We start from the raw sequence: 25,646 nt of genomic DNA, 5'->3' as shown, positions 1-25,646 counted from the left end.
ATCCATTCCATCTATGAAGTAACCACGTTTGTTCCCAGAAATGGGTTACACTAGTGTTTAAAAACAGAACAAAACAAAACAAAAAAGAATAGGCCAAAGTGAAGTCACTTTTGCTAAGCTGTGTCACCAAACCAAAACTTAATAACTAACCTAACTGCAGTTTCAGGAATGGAATTTTAAACCAATCAAGTCTGGAATTTCCTGTCAGCACTAGTGAGGTAATCTGCCTTCCTCTAAACTAAGGAAAGGTGTCTTTGCCTGAAATTATCCACTCTTTTAACTTCTTAGTCCCACCCTCTTTCTGCCTATAAAAACTTTCCATTTTGCCCTGGCTGGTGTGGCCCAGTTGGTTGGAGCATTGTCCCATACACAGAAAGGCAGTGGGTTCGATTCCCGGTCAGGGCGCATACCCAGGTTTCGGGTTCAATCCCCAATGGGAGGCAACCTATCCATGTTTCTCTCTTACACTGATGGGTGTGTTTTTTTCCTCTATCTTTTTCCCTTTCCCTTCCTCTCTCTAAAGCCAATTAAAAAACAAACAAACAAAAAACTTTCCATTTTGTATAACCCCTAAAATGCCTTTCTAGTTGCTAGATGGTATACTACTCAATTCATGAATCACTTAATAAAGCCAAGTAAAGCTTCAAATATTCTGGGTGGAATTTTGTTTTAAAGATTTTTTATTGATTTTTAGAGAGAGGGGAAGGGAGACAGAAAGAAAGAGAAACAACAATATGAGAGAGAGACATCCATCAGTTGCCTCCCTTACCTGCCCCAACCCAGGATGGAACCCACAACCCCGGTATCTGCCCTGACTGGGAACTGAACCCAAGACCATCTGGTACAAAGGGTGTCGCTCCAACCACAGAGCCACACTGGCCAGGGCATTACTGGGTTGAATTTTGTTCTTTAACACAAGTTGTAGTTGTTTTTAGATTTATGTAATATATGTAAATGTCACTTAATCAATGAAGTAAGACTTCAATGAGAGTGGCTTTGTTCTTAAGAAAACAACGGAGTCTTTGGAAAGACCCAATGAGAGGGCATCACTAAAAATAAATTCATTGTAGATTAGGTGTGGCCAAAACCTGAAAGATTCTATGCTTAGAATGTTTTGCAAATGTCTTAGTTTTCTTGATATTGATTTAAAAACAAAACATCCACTATGAAAAATAAATTACAGGTGTGGCTTACAAAAGAAAGTCACTTTGGTACTCTAATCAATACCCCATGCTCAAAACTAAAGTCTTGACACTGCATAAAAAAGTTGGCAAATGAATGTACCTTTACATGTTTAGTGTTGCAATAAAATAGTAATGGTAATTTTTTTTTTTTAATGTCTTTATTGATTTCAGAGAGAGGAAGGAAGAGGAAGAGAGAGACAGAAACATAAATGAGAAAGAGTCAGTTATCGGCTGCCTCCTGCACGACCCTCACTGGGGATGGAGCCTGCAACCATGTGCCCTGCCTGGGAATGGAACTTTGATCTCCTGGATCTTAGGTCTTTGCTCAACCACTGAGCAACACCGGCCAGGTGGTAAATTTTTAAAATGATTTTTCTATGATTCCCTGTTACATTAACTTAACTATTTTCTGACTCATATCAGAGGGAGGGTTTCTACTAAATTAATATAATTTATGTCTAAATTCAACCCAAAATTTTCTCTACTAAATTGAAACACTAAACATTTTTTTCATGTTAAAGTTGCATAGCGTAAATTTTTTAAATAATAGTTTATAAAAGATAGAATTTTAAACAAATTATGAAGAAAATAAAGAGTAAAGAGGAGGCTGAACATTATCAAGAAGCTTTGTTTTGTTTTGCTGGCTTCAAACACAGACACCCATCTGGTTTCTTTTGATTCGGAAGCAGTTCAGCACTTACCTGGGAAGTTTCAGTAAATTATGCTAACTTTAGAAATCTATGGAAATATGAAGGCCAAAACAAAGAGAACATAATAGGAGAAAAAAAAACAAAAAACATAAAATGTAATGTTTTTAGCACAAAATTAATCATCCACATACCTGTTTTTGATGTGGTAATATATTGCGAGAGCTACACTGTAAAATAAAATGCAGTTCAATGTTTCATAAGCATATTCAAAATGTTATATATTATCTGACATCAGTCTGACCATAAATATTTAAATTTAAGTAAAAGTCAAACAATCTATCTGAATAGTCCCATTTAAGTAAAAATTTCGATGAAAATAAATGCCCTCTTTAAAGTAAATCAATCTGGTACTCACTCCTAGCAATTATTATATCTTTTCCAGAAATACCAAAACTTCAAGTGATATTTAAAAACTTCTCTTACTATCTATAAGCTTTCCTCACTTGTAAAATACAGGCACTATGTACAAACACAGGTGGTGCAAATTAAACACCTTTAGGAATCTCCAACTCGGTACCTACTATTTTAGAAAAGTAGTGGTTTTCTTTGTAACTACCAGAAAAATGTGAATATCACAGACAACAGCTTGATATTTTTCCCCTTAAATCAATAACCTCTTGGCAATCGGCCCATTTATTCACTCATTTGCTGAAATGGTATTGTAACTCTTATTTGTTATATGACCTTAAAATTTTATTTTACATTTTAAAAGATCTTAATGAAGATATTCCCCTTTCTGATTATATTCATAAGATGAAAATTTTAGAAAATATAGAAAGTAAAAAAATAATCCTTTTGTCCAAAGATGACTATTAGCTTGAGATACATAGATTCTATACATTATATGTGTAAATAAATAGGTTTGTGTCCTACTTTTATCCTCACTAACACTTTCATACCATTAAAATATTCTTTAAAAACAAGATTTTAAATGGCTACGTTCTATCATACAGTTGTTGAATCATTTATTAACCATTCCCCTCCTAATGAACGTTTCTAATATTTTGTAATTATAATCAACAGCATAATAAATATTCTCAGAGATAAATATGTGTGCAACCTGTGACTACATTATTTCCATAAGAGAACATCTTGTAATTGGAATTACTCAATCTAAAGTCATTAATAACTGTAAGGCTCCCCATACACTGTCAAAAAAACTGTAAGAGTATACTTCTCCACCGGTGTCTGTTTCACCTTACCCTTGCCAACACTCACCTTAAATGTTTTGATAAAATGTTCTCCAACTGGGTAGGTTAAAAAGTGGTGTACCTCTTTTCAATTTGAGTTTTTTTAATAACCTATCAAGTTGGCAAGGTTACTCGTGTCAACTGGCCAATTTTTTAAATGTCCTCTTTTGTAAACTGATTAGCTCCTTCCGCTATTTTTGTTTGTTTGCTCCTACCACTATTTTTGTTTTACTTTAAAATTTACCAAGGAGGCCAAATTTTTAAGCTTCTAAGAGCAGAGATAACTGGCTATAACCGATTCTGTTCTGGGTCTCAGAACATAGAAACTGCCATCCAAATGGCACCCTCACTCAGCGGCACCCATTTAGAGACTTAGGCACGCATGCTGAATTCCAATAGCTCAGAGGTTTACGTATGACTTAACATGACAATAGCTAATCTCACCGTATCACAAGAAAACTTATATTCCTCCAAATCTCTCTTTTTCCAGATCTATTCATTCAAATAATTTCAGCTGTTAAAAGTATTCAGGAGAAAATGATAATATAGTCTCTTTCCCCTAACATTGTGAAAAGAATATAAGCTCATGAAAGAATTGTAATTGGAGTGAAAAGGCTTCAGAATTTTTAAAAATAATAATATAGCTTTCAAAGTACTTTCACATACATTAACAGCTCTGCAACGAAAAATACATGTTATGATTCTATTTTATAAATGAGAAAATTCGGGCTCAGACACCAGGTGCCAGGACTTCTGACTTGTATAATGGTTTTGTGCCCTTTTATTCTACCACATTGCCCCTGGAATAACGGAAGAAATTACTGTTTTATTCATGTTGTGGTGATTGCTCTTCTAATCTAATGTTAGACTTAAGCTGAATGTTTCACAGGATTGAGCTTGAAGTGATTAGTTCAGTCACGTGGACTAACTGAGGAAAAAAATAGTTCTTGCTTCCCCTGGAGGGGAGTGGGACACAGGAAAACTATCACTGGACTGGAAACTAGAGTAACTGGGTTCAAATGGATTCCTTCATTTATTAGTTCATTTACCTCTCAGAGCCTTCATTTCCTCATTTATAAAATTAGGGGAATTCAACCTATATCATAGAGTTGTTAGTATAACCAATTGAAATACATAAAAGACTTTATCTCAAATATCAACTTCTAAAGCTAAAATTATTATTGTGATTCCAATTCAAGAGGTCTATCGGCTTCTGTAGATTGAGTGAAAATCTTCAGGGCCTCAAAGTTACTACCTCCCACAACTCCAGAGCCAAAGGAAGATAGGACATTATATACTAAAAACTGAGAAAACCAAACTGAGAATTCATGTACAGTTCAGCTCCATGGGCCAGTTTTGTTGGTTATCTTGAAAGAAAGTGATTGCTGGGGCAAAGGGCAATCGGTTGAAAACTGAATCAATCCCAGGCTTCAGGCTCCACTCTAAATGCCTAGCTTTGAAGGCCTGGTCAGTTCAGCCACATCCTCAGAAAGTGGTGAGGTTTCACCAGAGATGAGCTGGGGCCAAACCAGAAGTACATCTGGATCAAAGAGTTTGCTTAACTGCTTTTGCCACAAAGCTAGGAAGAAAGAAATGCTATTTTCTTGACTAAGAAAACAGAACAGATTGTGATTATTGGCACTGCATTTGTCTTACTTCTTACCTAAATCAGCAAAGCATGTGAGGATCCTAAGACCTCTGAAGAACAAGAGGTGCTGAACCATGGAGACAAAGGCAGGTGTTGGTAAGTAGTGCTCTCTGACCCTCAGAGGCCAAAGGTCATGGACTATTGGACAGCAGTGCAAATGTGGCTTCCCACCCCCCCCCCACCCCACCACTGTTTCCTTGATCATCATTCCTTTGCTACTTATAGGATTCGGGGGAGGGATGGGTTGGTAAACACTAAATCCATACCATAGCTGTTGCCATTTAGGGGAAAGATGGGAAAATCAAGTTCTCCAAAAGAAATCATGCCTATGGCCTGGCCAGTGTGGCTCAGTTGGTTGAGCATTGTCCCATGCACCAAAAAGCGGAGGGTTCCATTCCTGGTTGGGGCACATGCCTGAGTTTTGGGGCTTGATCTCTGGTGGGGGGGCAGCCGATCAATGTTTCTCTCTTTCTCCCTCTCCATTCCTCTCTTTAAAATCAATTTTAAAAAATTAAAGGAAAAAAAAAGAAATCACGCTTATGAAAAAAAAATCAGCACAGAGTGAGGGCCCAAACTTTTTATACTTAAGCTTTTCTTTCACTGTAAGAATAGTACTCAACCTTCCACCCACTCCCTAACTAGTATTTGTAAATATGTTGGTTCATGTGGGCACTTCACCAATTTACAAAACCACTTTCTTTTAAAAATAAGAATAGAAATTATTGTTTAGAACTCAGATAATTTTCTCAAGATCATACTTGGTTTTCAGGAAGCAAGTTCAGCCCACAAATGCTCACCATGCCCTCAATAAAGCTAAACTACTACTATATTAATGAGTGTGTAATCAATTTTAAAGTCTAGGGAGAGCAAAGAGTTTCTTTAGAAGAGGAGAGCATTAAGACTTAGCATCTTCCTACCCCCTTGTATTTTCAGGGATCTCAGGTTCAACATGTACATTTTAAAAACAGGGCACTTTTAAAAACAACTAAGGTACTGATTGAAAGAATATCAAATGTGAGTGATACACAGAAAATGTCTTTTGGATCAGGGAAGCCACTGTATCCACACTGAATGTTGTGTCTCAAAAGCCAGCTATCTTTTTTATACCTGCACAGTATTCCATGGTGTAGATGTCCCACAGCTTTTTTATCCACTCATCTACTGATGGGCACTTGGGCTGTTTCCAGATCTTAGCTATTGTGAATAGTGCTGCTATGAACATAGGGGTGCATATATTCTTTCTAATTGGTGTTTCTGGCTTTTTAGGATATATTCGTAGAAGTGGGATCACTGGGTCAAATGGCAGTTTCATTTTTAATTTTTTGAGGAAACTCTACACTGTTTTCCATAGTGGCTGCACCAGTCTGCATTCCCACCAGCAGTGTACCAGGGTTCCCCTTTCTCCACATCCTCCCCAGCACTTGTTGTTTGTTGATTTGTTGATGGTAGCCATTCTGACAGGTGTGAGGTGGTAACTCATTGTGGTTTTAATCTGCATCTCTCCGATGATTAGTGACTTTGAGCATTTTTAATTTATTTTTTAAAATATATCTTTATTGATTTCAGAGAGAGGAAAGGAGAGAGCGAGAGAGAGAAACATCAATGATGAGAGAGTCATTGATCAAGCCCGCAACCGGGGCATGTGCCCTGACCGGGAATCGAACCCCGATCGCCTAGATCCTAGGTCGACACTCAACCACTGAGCCACGCCCGGCTGGGTGAGCATTTTTTAAAAGGTCCCTTAGCCATTTGTATGTCCTCTTTGGAGAAGATATTTCATATTTAGTCCTTTGCCCATTTTTAATTGGATTGTTTGTCCTCCTTTTGTTGAGTTGTATAAGCACTTTATATATCTTGGAAATTAACCCCTTATCAGATGTATCATTAGCAAATATGTTCTCCCATAGAGCAGGTTCCCTTTTCATTTTGATGCTATTTTCTTTTGCTGTGCAGAAGCTTTTTATTTTGATGTAGTCTCATTTGTTTCCTTTTTCCTTTGTTTCTCTTGCCCTAGGCATTGTACCAGTGAAAATTTTGCTACATGCAACGTCTCATATTTTGAGACAGCATGGAGGGACCTGGAGAGTATTATGATAAGTGAAATAGGCCAGTCAGAGAAAGACAAGTATCACATGATCTCACTCATATGTGGAATCTAATGAACAAAATAAACTGACAATCAAAATAGATCCAGAGCCCAGGGCCGGGCATGGCTCAGTGGTTGAGCGTCGACCTAGGATCCAGGAGATCAGGGTTCAATTCCTGGTCAGGGCACATGCCTGAGTTTGCAGGCTCGATCCCCAGTCTGGGGCGTGCAGGAGGCGGCCGATCAATGACTCTCTCATCACTGATGTTTCTATTTCTAGCTCTCCCTCTCCTTTCCTCTCTCTGAAATCAACAAAGATATATTTAAAAAAAAAAAAAAGATCCAGAGACATAAAAGCGTGGAACAGACTGAGGATTCTCAGAGGGAAGGGGGTGTAGGGGAGGGAAGAGATCAACCAAAGAACTTATAACCCATGGACACAGACAATAGTGGGGTGGGGACAGGAGTGGGGCTGAGGGGGGTCAATGGGGGAAAAAGGGGGACATCTGTAATATTTTCAACAATAAAAATAAATTTTTTAAAAAGTTAGCTATCTTAACTGGTCTAGCTTTTCAGCTTCTTTTCCCTCCATGTATTAACCTACAGTTTATTTAAAACATTTTATTTAAAACTTTCAAGGGAACTTTGGTGGGGAGGGGAGGGCAGCTGTCCACTTAAATCAGGGGTCCTCAACCTTGGCTGCCTATTAATATCTCCTAGAGGGGTTAAAAAATCCATACACTGGATCTGTGGGGTGAGACATCAAATGCCGGTGTTTTTAAGCTCCCAGGTGACTCCCAGGCACAGCAAGGACTGGTCCAACTGATTTACAAGGATATATAGCTGTAACTTAGGTAATTGCACCTCCCAGACTTGACATTAAAATATCAAACTGTCACCCAGTTTCCCCACCTACTCCTAAGTGTCCATGTCACAACCACTGACAATTTTAGGTCATCCAAGGATGAATCATGAGCAACTGATTCAGATCCACTTGTGAATCCCAAGAGCTCCCACTGGCCCTGAAAGGGAAGGCATGCTTTGCTCCACTCTGTCTTGCTCCCCATGAAGATGACTCCAGGATTAAAGGAAGTTAGCGGCTTTGCTCTGGGCTTGAGCAGATGCCAAGAGCCACACAGTGCACAGATCTTCAGGGCTTTCCACCCACTCCTCTCCACAACTGCTAACAATTTACTCTAGAAAACGTTGTACTTCCCATTTCCCCGGCAGTAAATCTAGGTGCAAGGGCAGGAAGTGGCTCAGCCAAGGACATGAGTTGTGGAGCTATGATATACACACCTCTTCCCAGTTATAGTTGCTGACTGTTTGGGTTTATGTTCACTTGTCATTTACCATGCCCTTAACACCAAGGTACTGCAGGAAGAAGCCACGTTTCCGTTTAGATCCTAGATATATCAACCAGACAACTAAGAAGGCAGCCTCCCTCCAAGTGGTCAAACTTCCACCTTCCGCTGGAGTGCACTCTATCCACATAAGACCATGACAGTCCCCACTGCCTGACTAGGCTGTGACTAACTGTCACTTGTGATAACATTCAGAACAGGGCTTCTAAGCCTGAAAACCTGGCCCACTGAGATAGAATACTTCCTATTTAGCAATGTAAACTCTTATCTCAAAAACTAACATGAACTGTGGTTAAATGTGTATTTTCTTAAGTATAGAAGTAAAATATCCCAAATTTCTTGCAGATGAGCTGAGGATCACAGACCCCAGCACATCAGGTTCTCTGTGATCTCTTGTTACCAAAATGCTAGCGGGAACATTATAGGAAAAACCAATGTTCCTTCCCTCTTACCTCCCATTTTAAAATATGCAAACTGAAACCCAAAAGGGAAAGGATTTAATAACAAGACTCCCCTTTCTCCCTTAAACCCCACTTGAAAATAAGATCCCCAAAAGAAGGGTCTTATTCAAATGACAACCCATCCCCTGCCCGTTTGGTGACAGAGCCAAGATCAGAACTCAGATCTCAATTGTGGGCAAGGACAATTTCACTATGTCAGGCCTGCTTTCTACTACTGCCTCAAGTCTTAAACTGTAATCCCATTTTATTTTGAAGGTAAAATATTAGCAGTCATACGAGGATAGCTTTATTAAAAAGTGGGAAAGTAGGAAGTATGCACAAATATAAAAAATATGCTTTAATTGACATTTGAAATAATTTCAAAATTTGGTCTTTTTACCTAACTGGTGGTATTAACAAATATTTTGAATGCCCCACATTTTAACTACCAAAATCCGTTTTTAAACAGATTTTCCAGAGTCAATGGCCTCCCCCTGCTCGAACCCACAACCAACCAGTTAGGAACAAAAAAAGCATTCAGTCAAGCAAAAATATGTATACCTACCATTTAATTGTATACTTGAGATTTGGTTGACTGACTGTGCTATCGTCTAGGAAAATAGTGGAGCAGGAGCTGTATTTCCTTGCTATTTGTCCTGGAGGATACTGGAAAACAATGGTGACAAGACAATGACAATTAAACAGGGCTCAAAATTCTTCCAAAGAACATCTCCCCTTAAACTTCAGAACAGATCACAAAGGAAAAATGTCTTAACAAGAAATGTAAATACTACCAGCAAGAACAATATAAAAACACTTTCTTCATACAATGAAATTCCTTGTTCTCACACATACACAAGTCACCACCACTACTCTTAGTCCAAAGCCTCCTTCATAGGACGAACAGTACTCTCTTGCTATCAAGCATCAGAATGCAGAGTCGATAAAAATCACCTGTCCTGGAGCCTGTGTGAAACAAGTAGACTGCTCATTATACCAACAAAAGCCCCTAATTAAGGGAATGTCCTGGTTTTATGCACCAAGACTCCACTGTATTCATTTCCTCTGTTCTTGGGGTATAGAATACTTGGGGGTGATGGAAAATGCAGCCAATGTTAATTTAGAATCTCCTGGTTAATCTGCCTGAATTTCAAGAGGTGAGGTTATAAAGAATAAAAGAGTATTCCTTTGTTAGGGCAAAGTACATTTTAAAGAGGAGATTATCTGATACTTAGCAAAAAAGTATCAATGGATGACCTTCACATAGTGTGTCTGTGCAGTATTATGACTGGTTCTTTTACAACTATACAAATTGTGAGCTCTTTGAAAAACTTGAGAATTGAGAACTACTTCTGAAAGGTCCTGGTAAAGAAAACAGAATTTAAATTATACAATGATGACATCTAATTAAATACTAAGTACATTTTTGGCAACTATTTAGGCAATATAATTAGTAAACATTAATCTGGATAATTCTTGCTCAAAAGCAAGTTAAAAAAAAAAATCCAAACGAGTTTCCACTTGCCAGTGCTGTTAATAGTCTACAAAAAAAATAATCTCTTATGAATAATAAAATTGCCAACCTACCCACCTCTAATAAACCCTCAGTATCCACAGTTTATGAATATAAAGGAAGTCTTAAAGCTAATCACAGACCAAATGCCCTGTTCGATATTTTAATATTTTATTTTTATTTAATAATGTTTCCTCTGTAATAAAATTATGAAAATATGAAACAGCCTGACAAATATAAAAACAGTATTATAAAAAGGATCTCCCCTCAAAACTATAGTCATTAAAGTACATATACAGGTCTTTAAATCACAGGTAGAGGGCACTGCACTATTGAAACATTAGCACTCTCCCACATACTGGTTTTATATAAATAGCATGTGGGTCAGAAGGAAATAACCAAAATCAGAAAATTCAAAAGATAAGGCTTGTTCATGGGCTTTCCTTCATAAGCATACAATGTTCCATGCTCATGTAAGGAAAGGCACAAAGAAGGTTTGTAAGTTAAAATTACAACTTGAATGTCAATTTTAACATGGCATTTTGATACCTATCAAATTGATCACAACATTCTCACTAAGACAATCCTAAGGCATTAAAAACAATTCTCTCTTTTTAAGCTCTTGTAGCAATCACACTGAAGTCATGCAAGACACACCAAAAAATCAGAATCTATAATAGCTATTAATATGGGAGGCAAGTTTTTAAAACCCTTAAGAAATTTTTCCCACCAGTGTAAAAATCTACTATAAACAAAACCTCAACAGATATGTTTAAAACAATTCAGTAATTAATGGATGTGTTAATGAATCCTTAGAGATACAGGATAACTTTGGGAATAACTTCAACAATGAAGCAAAACGACATTAATAATTCACTTCTATTTCTTTTATGGTTTCAACTATTTCCTCTGACAAATTTCTTCTGGATTAAAACGTGAATGGAGTCAAGCAGAGGAGCTGAGTGATGCACTTTGAGTGAGCACACTGTACATCCCTTCACAATCTAAGAAACTACCATCCTGAGTTGCAGGAAAGGAACAATCCTGGGCACATAGTCCCTAAGGTTCAGAAGGTTAACTTGAAACCAGCCCCACCAAGGGACTGGCCAGTCCTAGCCTTGGATTGCCCAGTTGTTAGCCTGAGCCTCCCAGAACTTAGGGCTGGTGTGCCAAAGCCCTCACTTTGCCAGCATATGCCAATTCAACTTTTAAACTCTTATTTCTAGATTGAATAAAAAATCCTAAGCATTAAACATTTTTAGTGTCAGGGTGTGTAATAACTCTAAAATACCATCTGGGCATTAAGTCACTTGTTGAATGTCAGAACTACAAGATTCATAGAATGTAAACCTCTTGATCTGAAATCCGTATCACTAAAAAAACTAGTGTTCTGGATATTTTATGTGTATTCATTTACAACTCACAAACACCTAGGAAGGCAAGTAGAATTCCTATTTAACAGACAAGTCAAAAAGAGGTCAGAGCAATGAAGTAATGCTCCCAAGGTCAAATCTCAGACACTAGAGCTCAAAGGCATATTTGTGTGACACCGAAGTCCATGCCTTTCTACCTAAAGTTCTTCACCCGTGCCATGTTCTCCCAGATCTTTTCATAAAGTACCCCAAAGGCCCTTTTCCTTCTCTCACCCCACTCATCCTAGAGCTTTGTCAAGAGCCCTTGCTCAGGACTCCTTCCTTCCACTAGACCCATCTGGGCTGAGGGACTTCCCAGGTGTTCTTAGGCTCCTTTGTGCGTGCTCCACAGCACTGATCAATTGCCATTGTCATTTTCAGCTCACTCATCTCTGTTCTCTCTAAGGTCTAGACTCCAAGTCTCTTGGAGGTAGACTGGATAATTTTCTTGAATCAGCAAACTAGAAGCAGCTCCATCCCAGGAAACAGACTGCCTTTTTGACCCACACACACCACAGCCACCGCACAGGAAGCTTGCCTCAGTGGTGGCAGCTGGGTCGTCTGTGAGCTGGTCATGACAGCACAGCCTCAGCAGAAAGGAGTGTGCCATATTTCAAGCTGGCAAACAGGAGCTCATGTCAAGAGCCCATGCCACTGGGCAGTGAAGTGCTGACACACTTAGGACACACTATAGTAGAGCAATGACTGGCTTTCTGTGGCCAGAAATTAGCTAATATCGACGAGATATTACCGGATAAGATGGGCTAGAACATGGTTGGAGTCAGAAAGCCTAGAGTTCAGGATGTAGCTCTGCCACTGATTAGCTATGTGAATTTGGGCAAGTTCCTTAAGTAGAATGATCACATGTCCTAGCTTGCTGGGGCAATCCTAGTTTGCCCCTGTTGTCCTAAAGTAAACAATAACAGCACCCCATTTCATACTCATTAGTGCCCTGATTTGGGCAATAAATTATAAGGTCGCCTTGTGCTTTAGCTCCTGAAGATTCAGCATTTTCATCTGTAAAATACGGAGAGCAAAGGCTATCCCTCATCGTGGTGCTGTGAGGACTGTGTGGGATAACAAGTGGGTACTGAGCACAGAGCCATGCTCAACAAGTATGAAGTCACTTCTAACACTTAGTTCCTGCACTCTAACTTCCCATTTTCAATGGCTGAGTAAAGCTGTCCTACCACTTCTTAGGGTTCGTTAGGATCAAATAAAAATAAAGCATTACATATGTGAGATAATACCACTAGAGGAAAAGTTGTAAATGTTTGTAAAAATAAATTACATGAACAAAATCTCCAAAAATGAATGTTGTATAATTTTTTTTTTAAATGTTAATTCTGAGAGCAAACTATGACCCTGATAGAGAAGGCAGAACTGTGTGTGCACAGAGGCTGAAATCTGTATACCAGTGTTCCTTTATTAAGATTAACTGAGGGCTTGGTGTGTGCAGAACATGCACGGGACAAAGCACAGAAGTAGAAAAAGCAAGGGTGCCCACTGCTACCACCTGCCACCTCCACTGAGGTTCATAGTCTCACTAAACCATGAGGCAAGTGGGGTATTTTCCTCATTTTACAAACATGGAAACATCTAAAAAGTATCTTTACAGAAGTCACACAGCTAATAAGGAGTAGACATAAGGAACATCCTGTGAAATTTCCCTGTGCAATCCCAGAGCACTCACAGCATGCATGCAGAGGATGCTGGGGCTGAGACAGGAAAGCTCCGTCATATCCTCCCAACACCACCATAAGCTCAGAGACCCGAAGATAAAAAGGACAAAGTAAACCAAAGAAAAACGCCTTAGCTTTGACTGTAAGGTGTTTCCAAACTAATATTCCATGGGGAAAAAAAGATGAAACAGCTTTTAGCAGGATAAGTTTCTTACAGGAGGGAAAGAAAAAAGGGTAGAAAAAGCAAATAGCCATGGAATTAAGAACAGAAGTGGACAAAATCATTAGTCTATGAAAGCAGAAAATAAACCAACACTGGGTCTCAAGAACAAACACTAAGGCCCAGCCAGCATGGCTCAGTGGTTGAGCATCAACCTATGAGCCAGGAGGTCACGGTTGGATTCCCAGTCGGGGCACATGCCTGGGTTTCGGGTTCGATCCCCAGTAGGGGGCATGCAGGAGGTGGCTGATCAATGATTCTCTCATCATTGATGTTTCTATCTCTCTCTCTCCCTCGCCCTTCCTCTCTCTGAAATTAATAAAAACATTAAAAAAAGGAAAAAACCACTAAATGCCTTTTGTTCTTATTGTGTCATGCATGCTGTCGCTATAAAATAATTACATTCATAATTTATTTCAATGCCAGGTCAAACCTTGGCTTCATTATGGCTCTATAATGATAGCTACTTTTTCTCATTCTCTTTCTGGCTGTGAGGTAAAATCCAGAAATACAATCCTTTAGGACTGGCATCATCTGAGGGAGCAAGGTTTTCCTGGTGGCACCACACAGTGGGCCTCCCACACCCACAGAGGCTTCTCCTGCACAGCAGCTAACACAGTGATTATTGCTGCCAGAGCTAATGCTAGAAAATAGAGGCTCATTTCCAAAATAACACTTTTTTCTGTTACTTCATTTTTTTAATACAATGGTCATATATATTCCATGCTGAGGTTTTGAGGGTACGGTGGAATGGAAGGCTGACTTATTCCAGAATGTTTGGGGTAAGGTAGGGCAGATTTTACCCAAGTATAGGTCTTAAAATTTTTAATTTACAGAAAGACTCAAATATGAGTTAGGCTTGCCCTAGAATGTAAAAAAGCTCAAGTTTCTTTCCTACTGTTAGCACTCTCTCTTCTACATAATTAGTAAACACTCACAGAAATTCAAATATGTCAAGTATTTTGCAAACTGCAAATGTTTAAGGGCCTTAAACATATCCTATCTCCGCTGCTATTCATAACTATCCTCTAAGATGGGGAGGTGAGTGGTATTGTCCTCTTTACAGGTGATATAATTAAAGCACCTTACCAAGTGACATAGTAAGTTGGCATCAAAAGCAGAGAAGTATCAGAAGAATCATAATTCAGGCCACTTGACTCCTAATAAAGTGTTACTGCTATACCACATTGTTCTTTAGCAACATCCCTTCAAAATTTCCTATGAATGGAGTTACATTGGTCAAAAATTTACTGGTTCTAGAAGGTCATTTCTTCTCTTGGGAGAAGTTTAAAAATTTAAAAAAGTACAACACAACAAAGTAAAAAAAAAAATTGTGCTTTGAAGAAACAAATATCTTACTGCTGACCAGTTAAAAAAAATGAATTCATAGGACTACAAACAAAATATTAAAAGCTAAAGACCAGCTACTTTGGAAAACAGTCTTGCCAGATTCCTCAAAATGTTAAATATAGAGTGACCATAGGACCCAGCAACTCTAGTCTTAGATATATATACCCAAGAGAAATGAAAACATGTCCACAGAAAAACATGTACAAAAATGCCCATAGCAGCATTTATTCACAATAGCCAAAAAGCAGAAACAACCCAAATGTCCATCAACTGATGAATGAATAAACAAAATGTTCATACCTGTACAAAAGAACATTATCTGGCCATAAAGAGGACTGAAGTTCTAACATATACTACAACACAGATGAACCCTGAAAATGTTCACTAAGTGAAAGAAGCCAATCACAAAAGACCACATATTGTATGATACCAATTATATGAAACGTCTGGAATATATACATCCATAGAGACAGAAAGTAGAGCAGTGGTTGCCAGGGGCTGGGGGAAAGAGTTGGGGAAGGGGAGAGACTGCTGATGGGCATGGGGTTTCTTTTTGGGATGATGAGTATGTTCTAAAATTGACTCTAGTGACAGTTGCACAACTCTGAATATGCTGAAAACCATTTTATGGTATGTAAGTTATATCTCAATAAAGCTGTTTATAAAAATAAATTTTTTTATACAAGGAAAACAATAGTCAAAGACCAAAGGCAAGAGAAAAATCCTATGGGATGGACTGGAATTGGAATTTAGGGTGTCAGTAAGAATTCATGATTTCCAAAATGCTTATTTCCTAGATATGAATTGGCCTAGAAGCAATGACACCCCAATAGTGATTAGTATATATGGAGTTCAGACCTGGGTTTCTAACATTGTTTACCACTAAAAGGAATCAGGGTTCCCTGGAGAAATGGCAGATTCCAGGGCTGACCCAGGGAGATACAAGCTGGGCCTGGAATATCTTGTGCCAAAAAGCAAGCAAGAGGGGAAAGAAAAAGAGGGGAAAGAAAAAGAGGGAGAGGGAGAAAAAGAGGGAGAGGGGGAGGGGGAGGGTGGAGGGGGAGGGTGGGAGGGAGGGAGGAAGGAAGGGAGGGAGGAAGGGGAAGGAAGGGAGGAAGGGGGGGAAAAAGGGGGGGAATGCCATGAGAACACAGAGCCAGTGCGCAAAGACTGCTATTAAGCAAATCTAGGACAATGTAAGGACCAAAATAATTAAGGAGAGCAATGAACTATATATAAATCATTGAAAAACAGATTTCCACAAGTCCATATAAAGATGAATGGATGGAAGGATAGATGGATGGGAAGAAAAGGCTCTCAGAGCAGAATGAGATTGCCAAATGTGAGGGGGAAGTTAGGGACAGGGGGCTGAAAAATTACCATTTGCTACAAAAATACAGAGATTGGTTAAGGCAAGAATGACCAACAGATCTGGGGGTGGGAATAAGGAGCAGAATATTTGCATGGTCTTAAAGTATCTGCTCATAGTCTGCTCTTTAGTTGTAAAGAGAAAACCAGTATATACACAGTGGAGAATTTGGACAGCACCTTGCCAGGTGATCCAAATCAACATCACCAATGAGGTGAAGTGGATATTGTGTCTCCGTATTTGACACATGGAGAAGGGCAAGGAAGTATTCTGTGACATGTTCTGGTTGGAAGTGCTGATCTGAATCCTTCAGACAAATCCAAAATGAGAAACATTCTGTTAACAAAATATCTGGCCCTGCATTCTTCAAAATGTCAACAGCATGAAAGACAGAGAAAGGCTGAGGGTCTCTCCAGATTAAAGGAGACCTAGGGGCACACCCGATAAATGCCACATGTGATCCTGAATTAAAACCAGCACCAGAGAATAACATGCTACACAGGACATTGTAGGGCTACTTAACACAACCGATAAATGCCACATGCGATCCTGAATTAAAACCAGCACCAGAGAATAACATGCTACACAGGACATTGTGGGGCTACTTAATTGAATCAGTCAATTAAAAAGAACAGTATCAATGTTAAACTCTTGATTTTGATCCTTGTCTTAGGAAATACAGCAGAGAGTATTAGGAGGTAAAGGACAGAATTAAGGCAACCTACTCCCAAAAAATTAAAAAATAATAATATAGAAATGTGACCAGAGCATGAGTCAAAAGTAATAAAATACTGGTTTAAAACTGGTAAATCTGGGTAAAAGGTATATGGGAATTTTCTGTATTATTATTATTACTGTTCCATAAATTTGAAATTTTTCCAAAAAAAAGTTAAAAACATATGTAAAGCTAAAGAACAAACTATAACATAGATGCCACGGTGGAAGCTTTTGCTTAAAGGGTAAAGGAAGGAGGGTCTGATTCTTATAGGGTTTCTCTGACAAAGTCCCTGCTCCTTCTCAGGCTTCGTGTTTTTCTCTTTACTCTCTCTGCTCCAGAAGTCCCTGAGTAAGGTGACAAAATTGAAAACTGAGGAGTTAAGAGAGCAATAAAGTAAAAAATAAAATGACACAATGAGAAGGGAGAGGCATCATACCAGGCCTGGAGTGCCTGTCCAGCTCACATGAGGAACAGATGGGCCCCCTCTACCTCCAGCAAAGAACAAAGGAACCGGGAAGTCACAGACGAGGTAAAATCAGAGCTATTCCTTCCCACAGCAGTGTCTCAGAAATGTGAACACCAGGCAGTGTTGTCAAGAATCTGTGCTTGCTGATTCAGAGATAAGATCCTCATACCCCACACAAAAGACAAGGGCTTCAAACACAGGAACTCCCACTGAGAACAGGCCAAGCATTTTCTAGGACAAGTCATCAAACCAGTTCAGTGACCTTCACTTGGGTATCTTAACAAGGACAATGTAGTTTCCCAAGTGGCCTTCCATGAAGGCACCAGGGAAGCAATTCTATACTTTCCACTACATTACACTCTACTTATGCCTCAAAATAAGAGTGACAGAATGAAGTGTAACAGGGAAGTGTAAGAAAAGAGAAAACCTTCCACAGGTGTAACCAGACACTCAAGGAACTAACATCTGTATCAACATTTTTGAGTGTATAGCATTATAATTTTTAGACAGTATGAAAAAAAACCAAAACATTAAGAATGGCTACCATCAACAAATCAACAAACGACTTGTGCTGGCAAGGATATGGAGAAAGGGGGACCCTAGTACACTGCTGGTGGGAATGCAGACTGGTGCAACCACTATGGAAAACAGTATGGAGGTTCCTCAAAAAATTAAAAATGGAGCTGCCTTTTGACCCAGTGATCCCACTTCTAGAAATATACCCTACGAAACCAGAAACACTAATCAGAAAGAATGTATGCACCCCTATGTTCATAGCAGAGCAATTTACAATAGCTAAGATCTGGAAACAGCCCAAGTGCCCATCAGTAGATGAGTGGATAAGAAAGCTGTGGGACATTTACACCATGGAATACTATGCAGCTGTAAAGGAGGATCTCGTACCTTTGGGACAGTATGGATGGACCTGGAGAAAATTATGCTAAGTGAAATAAGCCAGGCAGAGAAAGACAAATATCACATGATCTCGCTTATATGTGGAATCTAAAGAACTTAATAAACTGATGAACAGAATAGATTCAATGACGTGGGAGCATAGATCAGACTGATGAATGTCAGAGGGATGGAGGAGGGGGGCTGGGTGGAGGAGGAAAGATTAATCAAAGAATTTATATGCATAACCCAAGGACACAGACAAATGTGGGGAGAGGGGCGGGGGAGGGGGAGGGGGATGGGACGGGGGTGGAATGGGGCATTGGGGAGAAAAAGGAACATCTGTAGTATTTTAAACAAAAATAAAATTAAAATAAATAAATAAATAAATACACAAATAAATAAAAGAAGAGAGAACATAACAAAACAGCTCCCCCATGTCAACATCCTTTGTGACAAGGCAAATGACTGGTATGGGAACCAGAGTACCTAAGGCTCCTTAGTAAGGTGTGAAAATCCTGTACTCTGTATTACTGTTGCAACTTTTCTGTAAATTTAAAATTACTTCAAAGTAAAAGTTGGATCCCTTAACCTTACTGGAGTTTTATTATTATTTTTAAAATATATCTTTATTGATTTCAGAGAGGGGAAAGGAGAGGGACAGAGAGAGATAGAAACATCAATGATGAGAGAGTCATTGATCAAGCCCACAACCGGGGCATGTGCCCTGACAGGGAATCGAACCCCGATCGCCTGGATCCTAGGTCGACGCTCAACCGCTGAGCCACACCCGGCCAGGCTTCTTCTTTTCAATATGAGAATTTACAGCATACTTATTTTGGTAATTTACCTACTTCATCATTCCATACCTCATGGAGATAGTTTTTTCCAAAGAAAGAGGGATGTATTTAGAGAGACGGGAAGGGATGGTGTATATTGCCTGGACTCCACCCTCCACATTTCACAGGGGTGCAAGTTGGGGCACCATGAGGGATTGGAGTGAAGGGGGAAGGAGTGCACATGGAGCCAGCAAGCTGCACATGCTGCTCAAGGAAGAAGGATAAATGATCTCAATGGAGTGCTTTATGCATGGGCAAGCAGAGGAGGAAAATACTGCTCAGAATGGCCAAAAGTCTAGAGCTAAATCTTTTAATCTCTTTAAAATTAAAGTGTTTTTGAGTTTATCTTTCCTCTGAACACCAAAAGAACATGCAGACTCTACTGGACCTATAAACAATAATTAGGGAAAAGAAAGTGTATGGAGGCAGACAGCCTCATAGAAAACAATTATGTATTTATTCAAATGAAATGAAGTTACAGAGACAGAAAGAGTAATTTGGGGTGGGGGTAGAAGAAGAAAAGGATCAGAAATTCAAAAGTAGCAGCTTTCATTTAGACCCCTGTGGTGTTTGCCATGGTACTGTTCATACATATCTTCCCATGAACAACATCGGTCTGGGGCTTCTGGAAAAACATTTGGGACAGTGGATAAATACCAGCCATGCTTGTCCAATTACAAACCATACAGAAACTGCCATATTCTTCACATTCTTCCAAGTATCGACAAAATACATGAACCATTTTCACCCATCCGAGACACAGTTATTTAAGCTCTCTTCACTGTACAGTCATTATGAAGAAAATGGGCACAGTTTCACTTACATGGTTAATGAAGAGACTCTTGCGTTTTTCTCTCACTGCGAAAACAAAAGATACAATAGAAATGTTACATGCCTGCATGCCAACCCATTACAGGTTACGAGAAGGACTAGGCCTCTGTGTAGTGATCCCATCCCACCCAACATACCCAGCTGCTCCATTACCAAATATAAGAATATGTGACCTGCACAATACATATCTGAACCTGGTTTACAGGGCAAAATATATACCCACTTAAATTATGGCATGCTAACAAACTAAGTGTAGGTATAATTAACTGAGGGGTAATAGCTTTCCAATAACTAAATAAAACATTAACTAGTAAATCTCATAAAACTTGTACCCATTTATTAAGATAATTGACAAATAACAGGACTACTGATTTCTAGCTCAAGCAGACCCACAAAGGTGCAGACACACAAAGGTCCACACTATAGGGTCAAATATAAGTAACAATAATACCCATCACAGCATTAAGATAGATGACAAAATATGCCAGAAGCATTATCAGCATGGAAACCAATTTCTTTCCATGCTGTCCTGAGGAACAAAGCTGGGCTTCTGTCTAGGAGACCTCCTGGAGCCTCCTACAGCACCCTCTCTGAAGTATAGCACTCCCATCTTAGCACTCCCATTTTCTACCCTTACAACAGCTATTTTGAAAATAAGCAAGAGCAACAAATTTTGGTAGAAACAATGACATCTTCCTTCCCCTGGCTCTTTGTAAACTTTGTAAAAGATTTCTGCCCGTAAAAATTCCAGGGAATAGTTAACCAAGAAAGTTAATTAACACTTATCTTAGCTTTTGTATATTGCTTCCCTAGTCCCCCTTACCCACTCCCCCCTTAACCAAACAGAAGGTGGTTTTTGCCTTTATATTCTCCCTACAAAGACTGTTCAGGCTGCAAGTTTTGTTTTGGGCAGGAGCCTGCTTGTAGTCGCTGGCTAATAAAGTCCCCAGCTAATAAAATCTCCAAACGGTCAATTTGGTCTCTGTGTGAATTAGTCTCGCGAAGGTCAGGTACAACATTTGGAGGCCCCAGCAAGATCTAATCCTAAAATTCTTCCAGGCCACCAGGCCTCCACGACTGGCCTGCCAGGGAACTTCTTGTTGCGAGAGGGGGGTAACCCCTGAAGAAGTTCCAGGGTCCCATGACAAGGACTTCTCCCCTGCGGGTTGGAAGCTGACACCCTATAGCCATCTATCCATTTGGAGTCCCTGAGGACGCTTCCGGAGGTAAGAAATAATTTTAAATTATTTTCTGGTTAGACTAGTCTCTGGATTCTCACCAATTAGGGCCAGATGAGGCCGTTGTAATTGTGTGGGGTCCCTCCTTGGGTCAGGACGCCGACGGAGGGATTTACCTGGCTCTGAAAATCTGTTCAAGGGGGAGACTGATCATCTCCCCGGACGTATAGAGGTCCCAGTCAGGTTTTGTTGGGTGGGAATGTCACAGCCTCTGAATGTGTGTCGAGTGAATGTGTCTGTAGTCCCACGGCTTTCACTACGGGATTTGAATGGGCCCCAATTCGCTTTCGTGGTCGGCCACAACAACATAACGGTGACTCAGCTTTAGCTGACCAGGCCTGGGGTTTATACCGGTGCACCTTAGTCAAGGCCAAACTAAGTCACCATGAGGTAGCGGACGGACGGGCATCTGACAGGGTCCCTTCAGAGGCCTCTCCTGTCCTTTGTCTGTTTCCGACACCATGTACAGAAAGATCCGGGTTTAAGGAATACATAGAATTTATAAATTTGTTCAGTTTCTCTTATTTCACTTAGTCTACATATATTAGTTCTCCTGTGCTATAATTTCGTTTCTCTCATCTCAGATATCTTAGAGGATCTTTCTTGATTGAGTCCCATCCCGTTCTCTTTTGAAATCTGCTCTTTCCAAAGATCGTGGACCTAGTCTTCCAAGGCAACCTCTGACTATATTCTTCACCTGAGACCCAGTTTTTTCCATTCCTTCTCCTCCTCTGTCTTACGCCACCTGTCTTATCTGTTTTCCCTTCTCACAGGACGACTGGACTTGGCCTTTGCCTCCTTCTGGAAGACATCAGGAATCTTTTTCATTCTTTTTCCCTTGGCCGCACTAATTGTTTTAGTTTCACAATGAGCAGGGGTAGCTTGAAAATCAGAACTCCACTCCAATGTATGCTCAACCACTGGGAAAAGGCTGGTTTTGGCACAGGAGGATATGGGGAGCCCCTCTCAAAAGGCACCATCCTCCTCTAGTGCTGTTCTCCCCCTGCGGGAGGCCCCGCCAGCTGACGGGGATTCGAGGGGAAGATCCCCTTTTCTTATTTACATTCCCTTCTCATCTAGCAACCTATATAACTGGAAAGCCCAGAATTCCCCTTTCTTGGAAAAACCACAGGTCCTTATTGGGCTATTAGAGTCTGTGTTTCACACTTATCGCCCCAAGTTGGATGATTGTCAGCAACTTATGGTTACTCTGTTCACTTCTGAGGAACGTGAAAAAATTAAACAGGAGGCTCGAAAAGCAGTCTTGGGTCCAGGGGGAGGTTCCTTAGAAGATAATAGAAATAGAATTGAACAATCTTTTCCCACAAATCGGCCGAAGTGGGACCCCTTTCCGCTAAGAAAACAGTACTCCAAGGGGCCATTGCGAACTCTGCACAATATCCTTGGACATCCCAACGGACTGTTGACCTAGGCAAAAATACTGTCACTCATTCTTTCCTTGTAAATCTCAGATTGTCCCTATCCCCTCCTGGGAAGGGACCTCCTCCACAAGCTTCAAGCCACCTCTCACTCCACAGTGCCCAATAGACTTTGCACCCCAGACACTGGGCTTTCCTTATGCACGGGGTGACCTCTCTCTCTGTGGAGCATCCCTGGGGCTCAGGGGGACACTACCTTCCCAGAATAGTGTTCAGGTTGTGCCACAGTCCAGCGCCTTTCAGCGAGCATGCCAGCCTTTGCCTGCCAGTCAGCCATGCACAGAGCCTGTAAGGTCTATAGAGAAGCCGGTGCAGGATGCTGAGAAGACTATATGGCTGCCCAGCTGCAGGAAAGAGCAGCTCCAACCCCAGCTCAATAAGCACTCGGGGGCACCCATTGTTATTGGAGATAGTCCAGTTCCCCGCAAATACCAACACTCCCACCCTGTGCCCAAGAGCACCAGTCTTCTACAGAACCAGGGCACACTGCCCCCTGACTCTCCACCCATGCCCATTATTGACAATGTCTTCAGCCCAGCCCCCTACCGTGACTATCTGGATGTGCAGACACCAGAGGCCACATCTGAGCCTGATCCAGCCCCAGTCCCCAAGGACAGCTATGACAAAGAATCCAGGGAAACCCTGTCTACCCAAGAGGCCCCTCTGAGGGTGCATTGCTCACTTAGGGAGGAAGTGGCACTGGACTTGAGTGTAAAGAAACCCATGGCAGAGGTTCCTCCTATCAAGGTCCCTAGTCCTGTGGTACACTCCAAGCTCCATGTAGCTGTGGGTGTGCCAGATGCAGGGAGTGAAGTCTCGGAGCTGCCTGGGGTGCCAGTGACCACAGAGACCACCCCAAAGACCAACTTCCACAGCTCTGTGGCCTTCATGTTCTGAAAACTCAAGATCCTCCGGCTGGCACCCTTGTCTGCAGCTATGGTCCCATCTGTGCCCACACCTCAGTCCCTTCCTCTGACCAGCCTGCAGCCACCCCTACATCTGTGCCCACTGGACTACAGATTCTTTTTTTTTTTTAAGTTTTATTATTGTTTAAAATATTACAGATGTCCCTTTTTCTCCCCAATGACCCGTTCCACCCCGTTCCTTCCCCTTCCCCAGTCCCTCTCCCCACCATTGTCCATGTCCTTGGGTTGTGTATATATGCACATAAATTCTTTGGTTGCTCTCTCCCCCTCCATCCCCCCCGCCCTCCTCCATCCCTCTGACATTCATCAGTCTCATTTATGCTTCCATGTCATTGAATCTATTCTGTTCATCAGTTTATTAAGTTCTTTAGATTCCACATATAAGCGAGATCATGTGATATTTGTCTTTCGCTGCCTGGCTTATTTCACTTAGCATAATATTCTCCAGGTCCATTCATACTGCCCCAAAGGGTACAAGATTCTTCTTCTTTACAGCTGCATAGTATTCCATGGTGTAAATGTCCCACAGCTTTTTTATCCACTCATCTACTGATGGGCACTTGGGCTGTTTCCAGATCTTAGCTATTGTAAACTGTGCTGCTATGAACATCCAGGTACATATATCCTTTCTGATTAATGTTTCAGGATTCTTAGGATACATTCCTAGGAGCGGAATCACTGGGTCGAACAGCAGCTCCATTTTTAATTTTTTGAGGAACCTCCATACTGTTTTCCGTAGTGGTTGCACCAGTCTGCATTCCCACCAGCAGTGTACTAGGGTTCCCCTTTCTCTACACCCTCGCCACCACATGTTGTTTGTTTATTTATTGATGGCAGCCATTCTGGCAGGTGTGAAGTGATACCTCATTGTGGTTTGGACTACAGATTCTTAAACAGCCCTGACCCATGGCCTGCTTTGATCTAGCACTGCCCAGTTCTCCAGGTGTATTCCTGGCCACCCCAGCACCGACTCTGGCTCCATCACCTGCTCCAGCCCAGGCTCTGACTCTAGCTTTTTTATCCCATCACAGCGGATTCCCCAGAGCAACACTTTACAGGACTGCATGAATCCCTGTGTGATGCCATCTCAGGCTCAGTGGCCCACTCCCCACCTGAGAAGATGCGCAAATGGCTTGAGATGGCTAGGCCTTGGGGTCGGACAGCATGGCAGGACAGCCAGGCAGTGCAGGGGCTGTTGAGCAAGCTGCTGTCCCAATTGCAACACTTTGTGCGCATGCAGCAGTGCCCTTTCCCCCACATGGTGAGGGCTGGTGCCACCTTTGTGCCCATCCACCTGGTGAAGGAACAGCTCTTCCCAAGGCTGCCGCCTGCTTCTGTGGACCACGTGCTGCATGCAGGAGCACCGCGTGGAGCTCCGGCCCACCACACTGTCAGAGGAGAAGGCACTGCGGGCGCGAGCCCTGCATAACTGTACCTGACACATGCTAAAGTTACTGGCACTGTGCCAGCTGCCTGATATATACCCTGACCTGCTGGGCCTGCAGTAACGTGACTGTGTACGCTGCCAGCTGAAACCCATCATGGCCAGAGATGAGCCAGAGAGCCTATCTCTGACTCAGAAGTCTCCCATATCCAGAGACAGGAAGCCATGGAGGAAGCTACCAACTCCTGGCCCGGAGAAAGCAGAGGGAACTGCTGGGGGAGGGTCCTACTGTGCCTCACCTGCCCCCGATGCCAGTGCCAACCCACCCAACCACACACTGAGGGCCTGCTGCTGAAGCCTGCTGGAAACCGCCTGGCTTAGTGGCCTGGCACTGCCCACTTAGGGCCACAAGGCCTCAGGAGCAGCCCGGCCCTCACCCTGCCCACAGCTGCTAGGTGGCCAGAGCCATCACCTGTAGCATTGGTGGCTGGTGCTGTTTGAATAGCTACTGCCTGGTAATCACTCTCCCTACCCCTCCATTCTGCCAGCCCAGCTGCCCAGGCCAGGAGACATGCCCTTGGAGCTTCTCTGGTTCTCATCCTGCCCCTATCCCCAGCTGGGCTGAGAGTCCCTGAGCTTATAACTTGAGGTCCCCTATTAGAAAGGACTGATTTCTGTTTCATCCTGAGAAAAGATGTGTGGGCTTTGGAGCCCCACTGACTTGGGGTCAGATCCTGGCTCCTATG

At 41.4% G+C, this 25,646-nt stretch overlaps 1 protein-coding gene and 1 pseudogene across 6 annotated transcripts in view; one reads left to right on the top strand and one right to left on the bottom strand.

Annotated features, from left to right (window-relative positions):
* Positions 1-25,646, bottom strand: part of CCNY (cyclin Y) — a 201,451-nt gene that overhangs the window by 35,304 nt on the left and 140,501 nt on the right. For 5 of the 6 annotated variants that reach the window (XM_016197145.2, XM_016197146.2, XM_087823960.1 and 2 more), the window contains 3 exons: positions 19,906-19,940; positions 9,188-9,288; positions 2,026-2,061 (listed from right to left, as the gene is read on the bottom strand). In XM_016197145.2, the coding sequence (XP_016052631.1) occupies positions 2,026-2,061; positions 9,188-9,288; positions 19,906-19,940 (172 nt within the window). The remainder of the gene's footprint in view (positions 1-2,025; positions 2,062-9,187; positions 9,289-19,905; positions 19,941-25,646) is intronic. The other variant, XM_087823984.1, reaches the window with a different exon arrangement.
* On the top strand, positions 21,351-25,255 carry LOC107525074 (uncharacterized protein C15orf39 pseudogene; annotated as a pseudogene).

Source organism: Miniopterus natalensis, chromosome 1 (assembly GCF_054644295.1).
Source record: "Miniopterus natalensis isolate mMinNat1 chromosome 1, mMinNat1.hap1, whole genome shotgun sequence".
Lineage (NCBI taxonomy): Eukaryota > Metazoa > Chordata > Mammalia > Chiroptera > Miniopteridae > Miniopterus > Miniopterus natalensis.
This window is presented reverse-complemented; position numbering and strand designations above follow the sequence as displayed.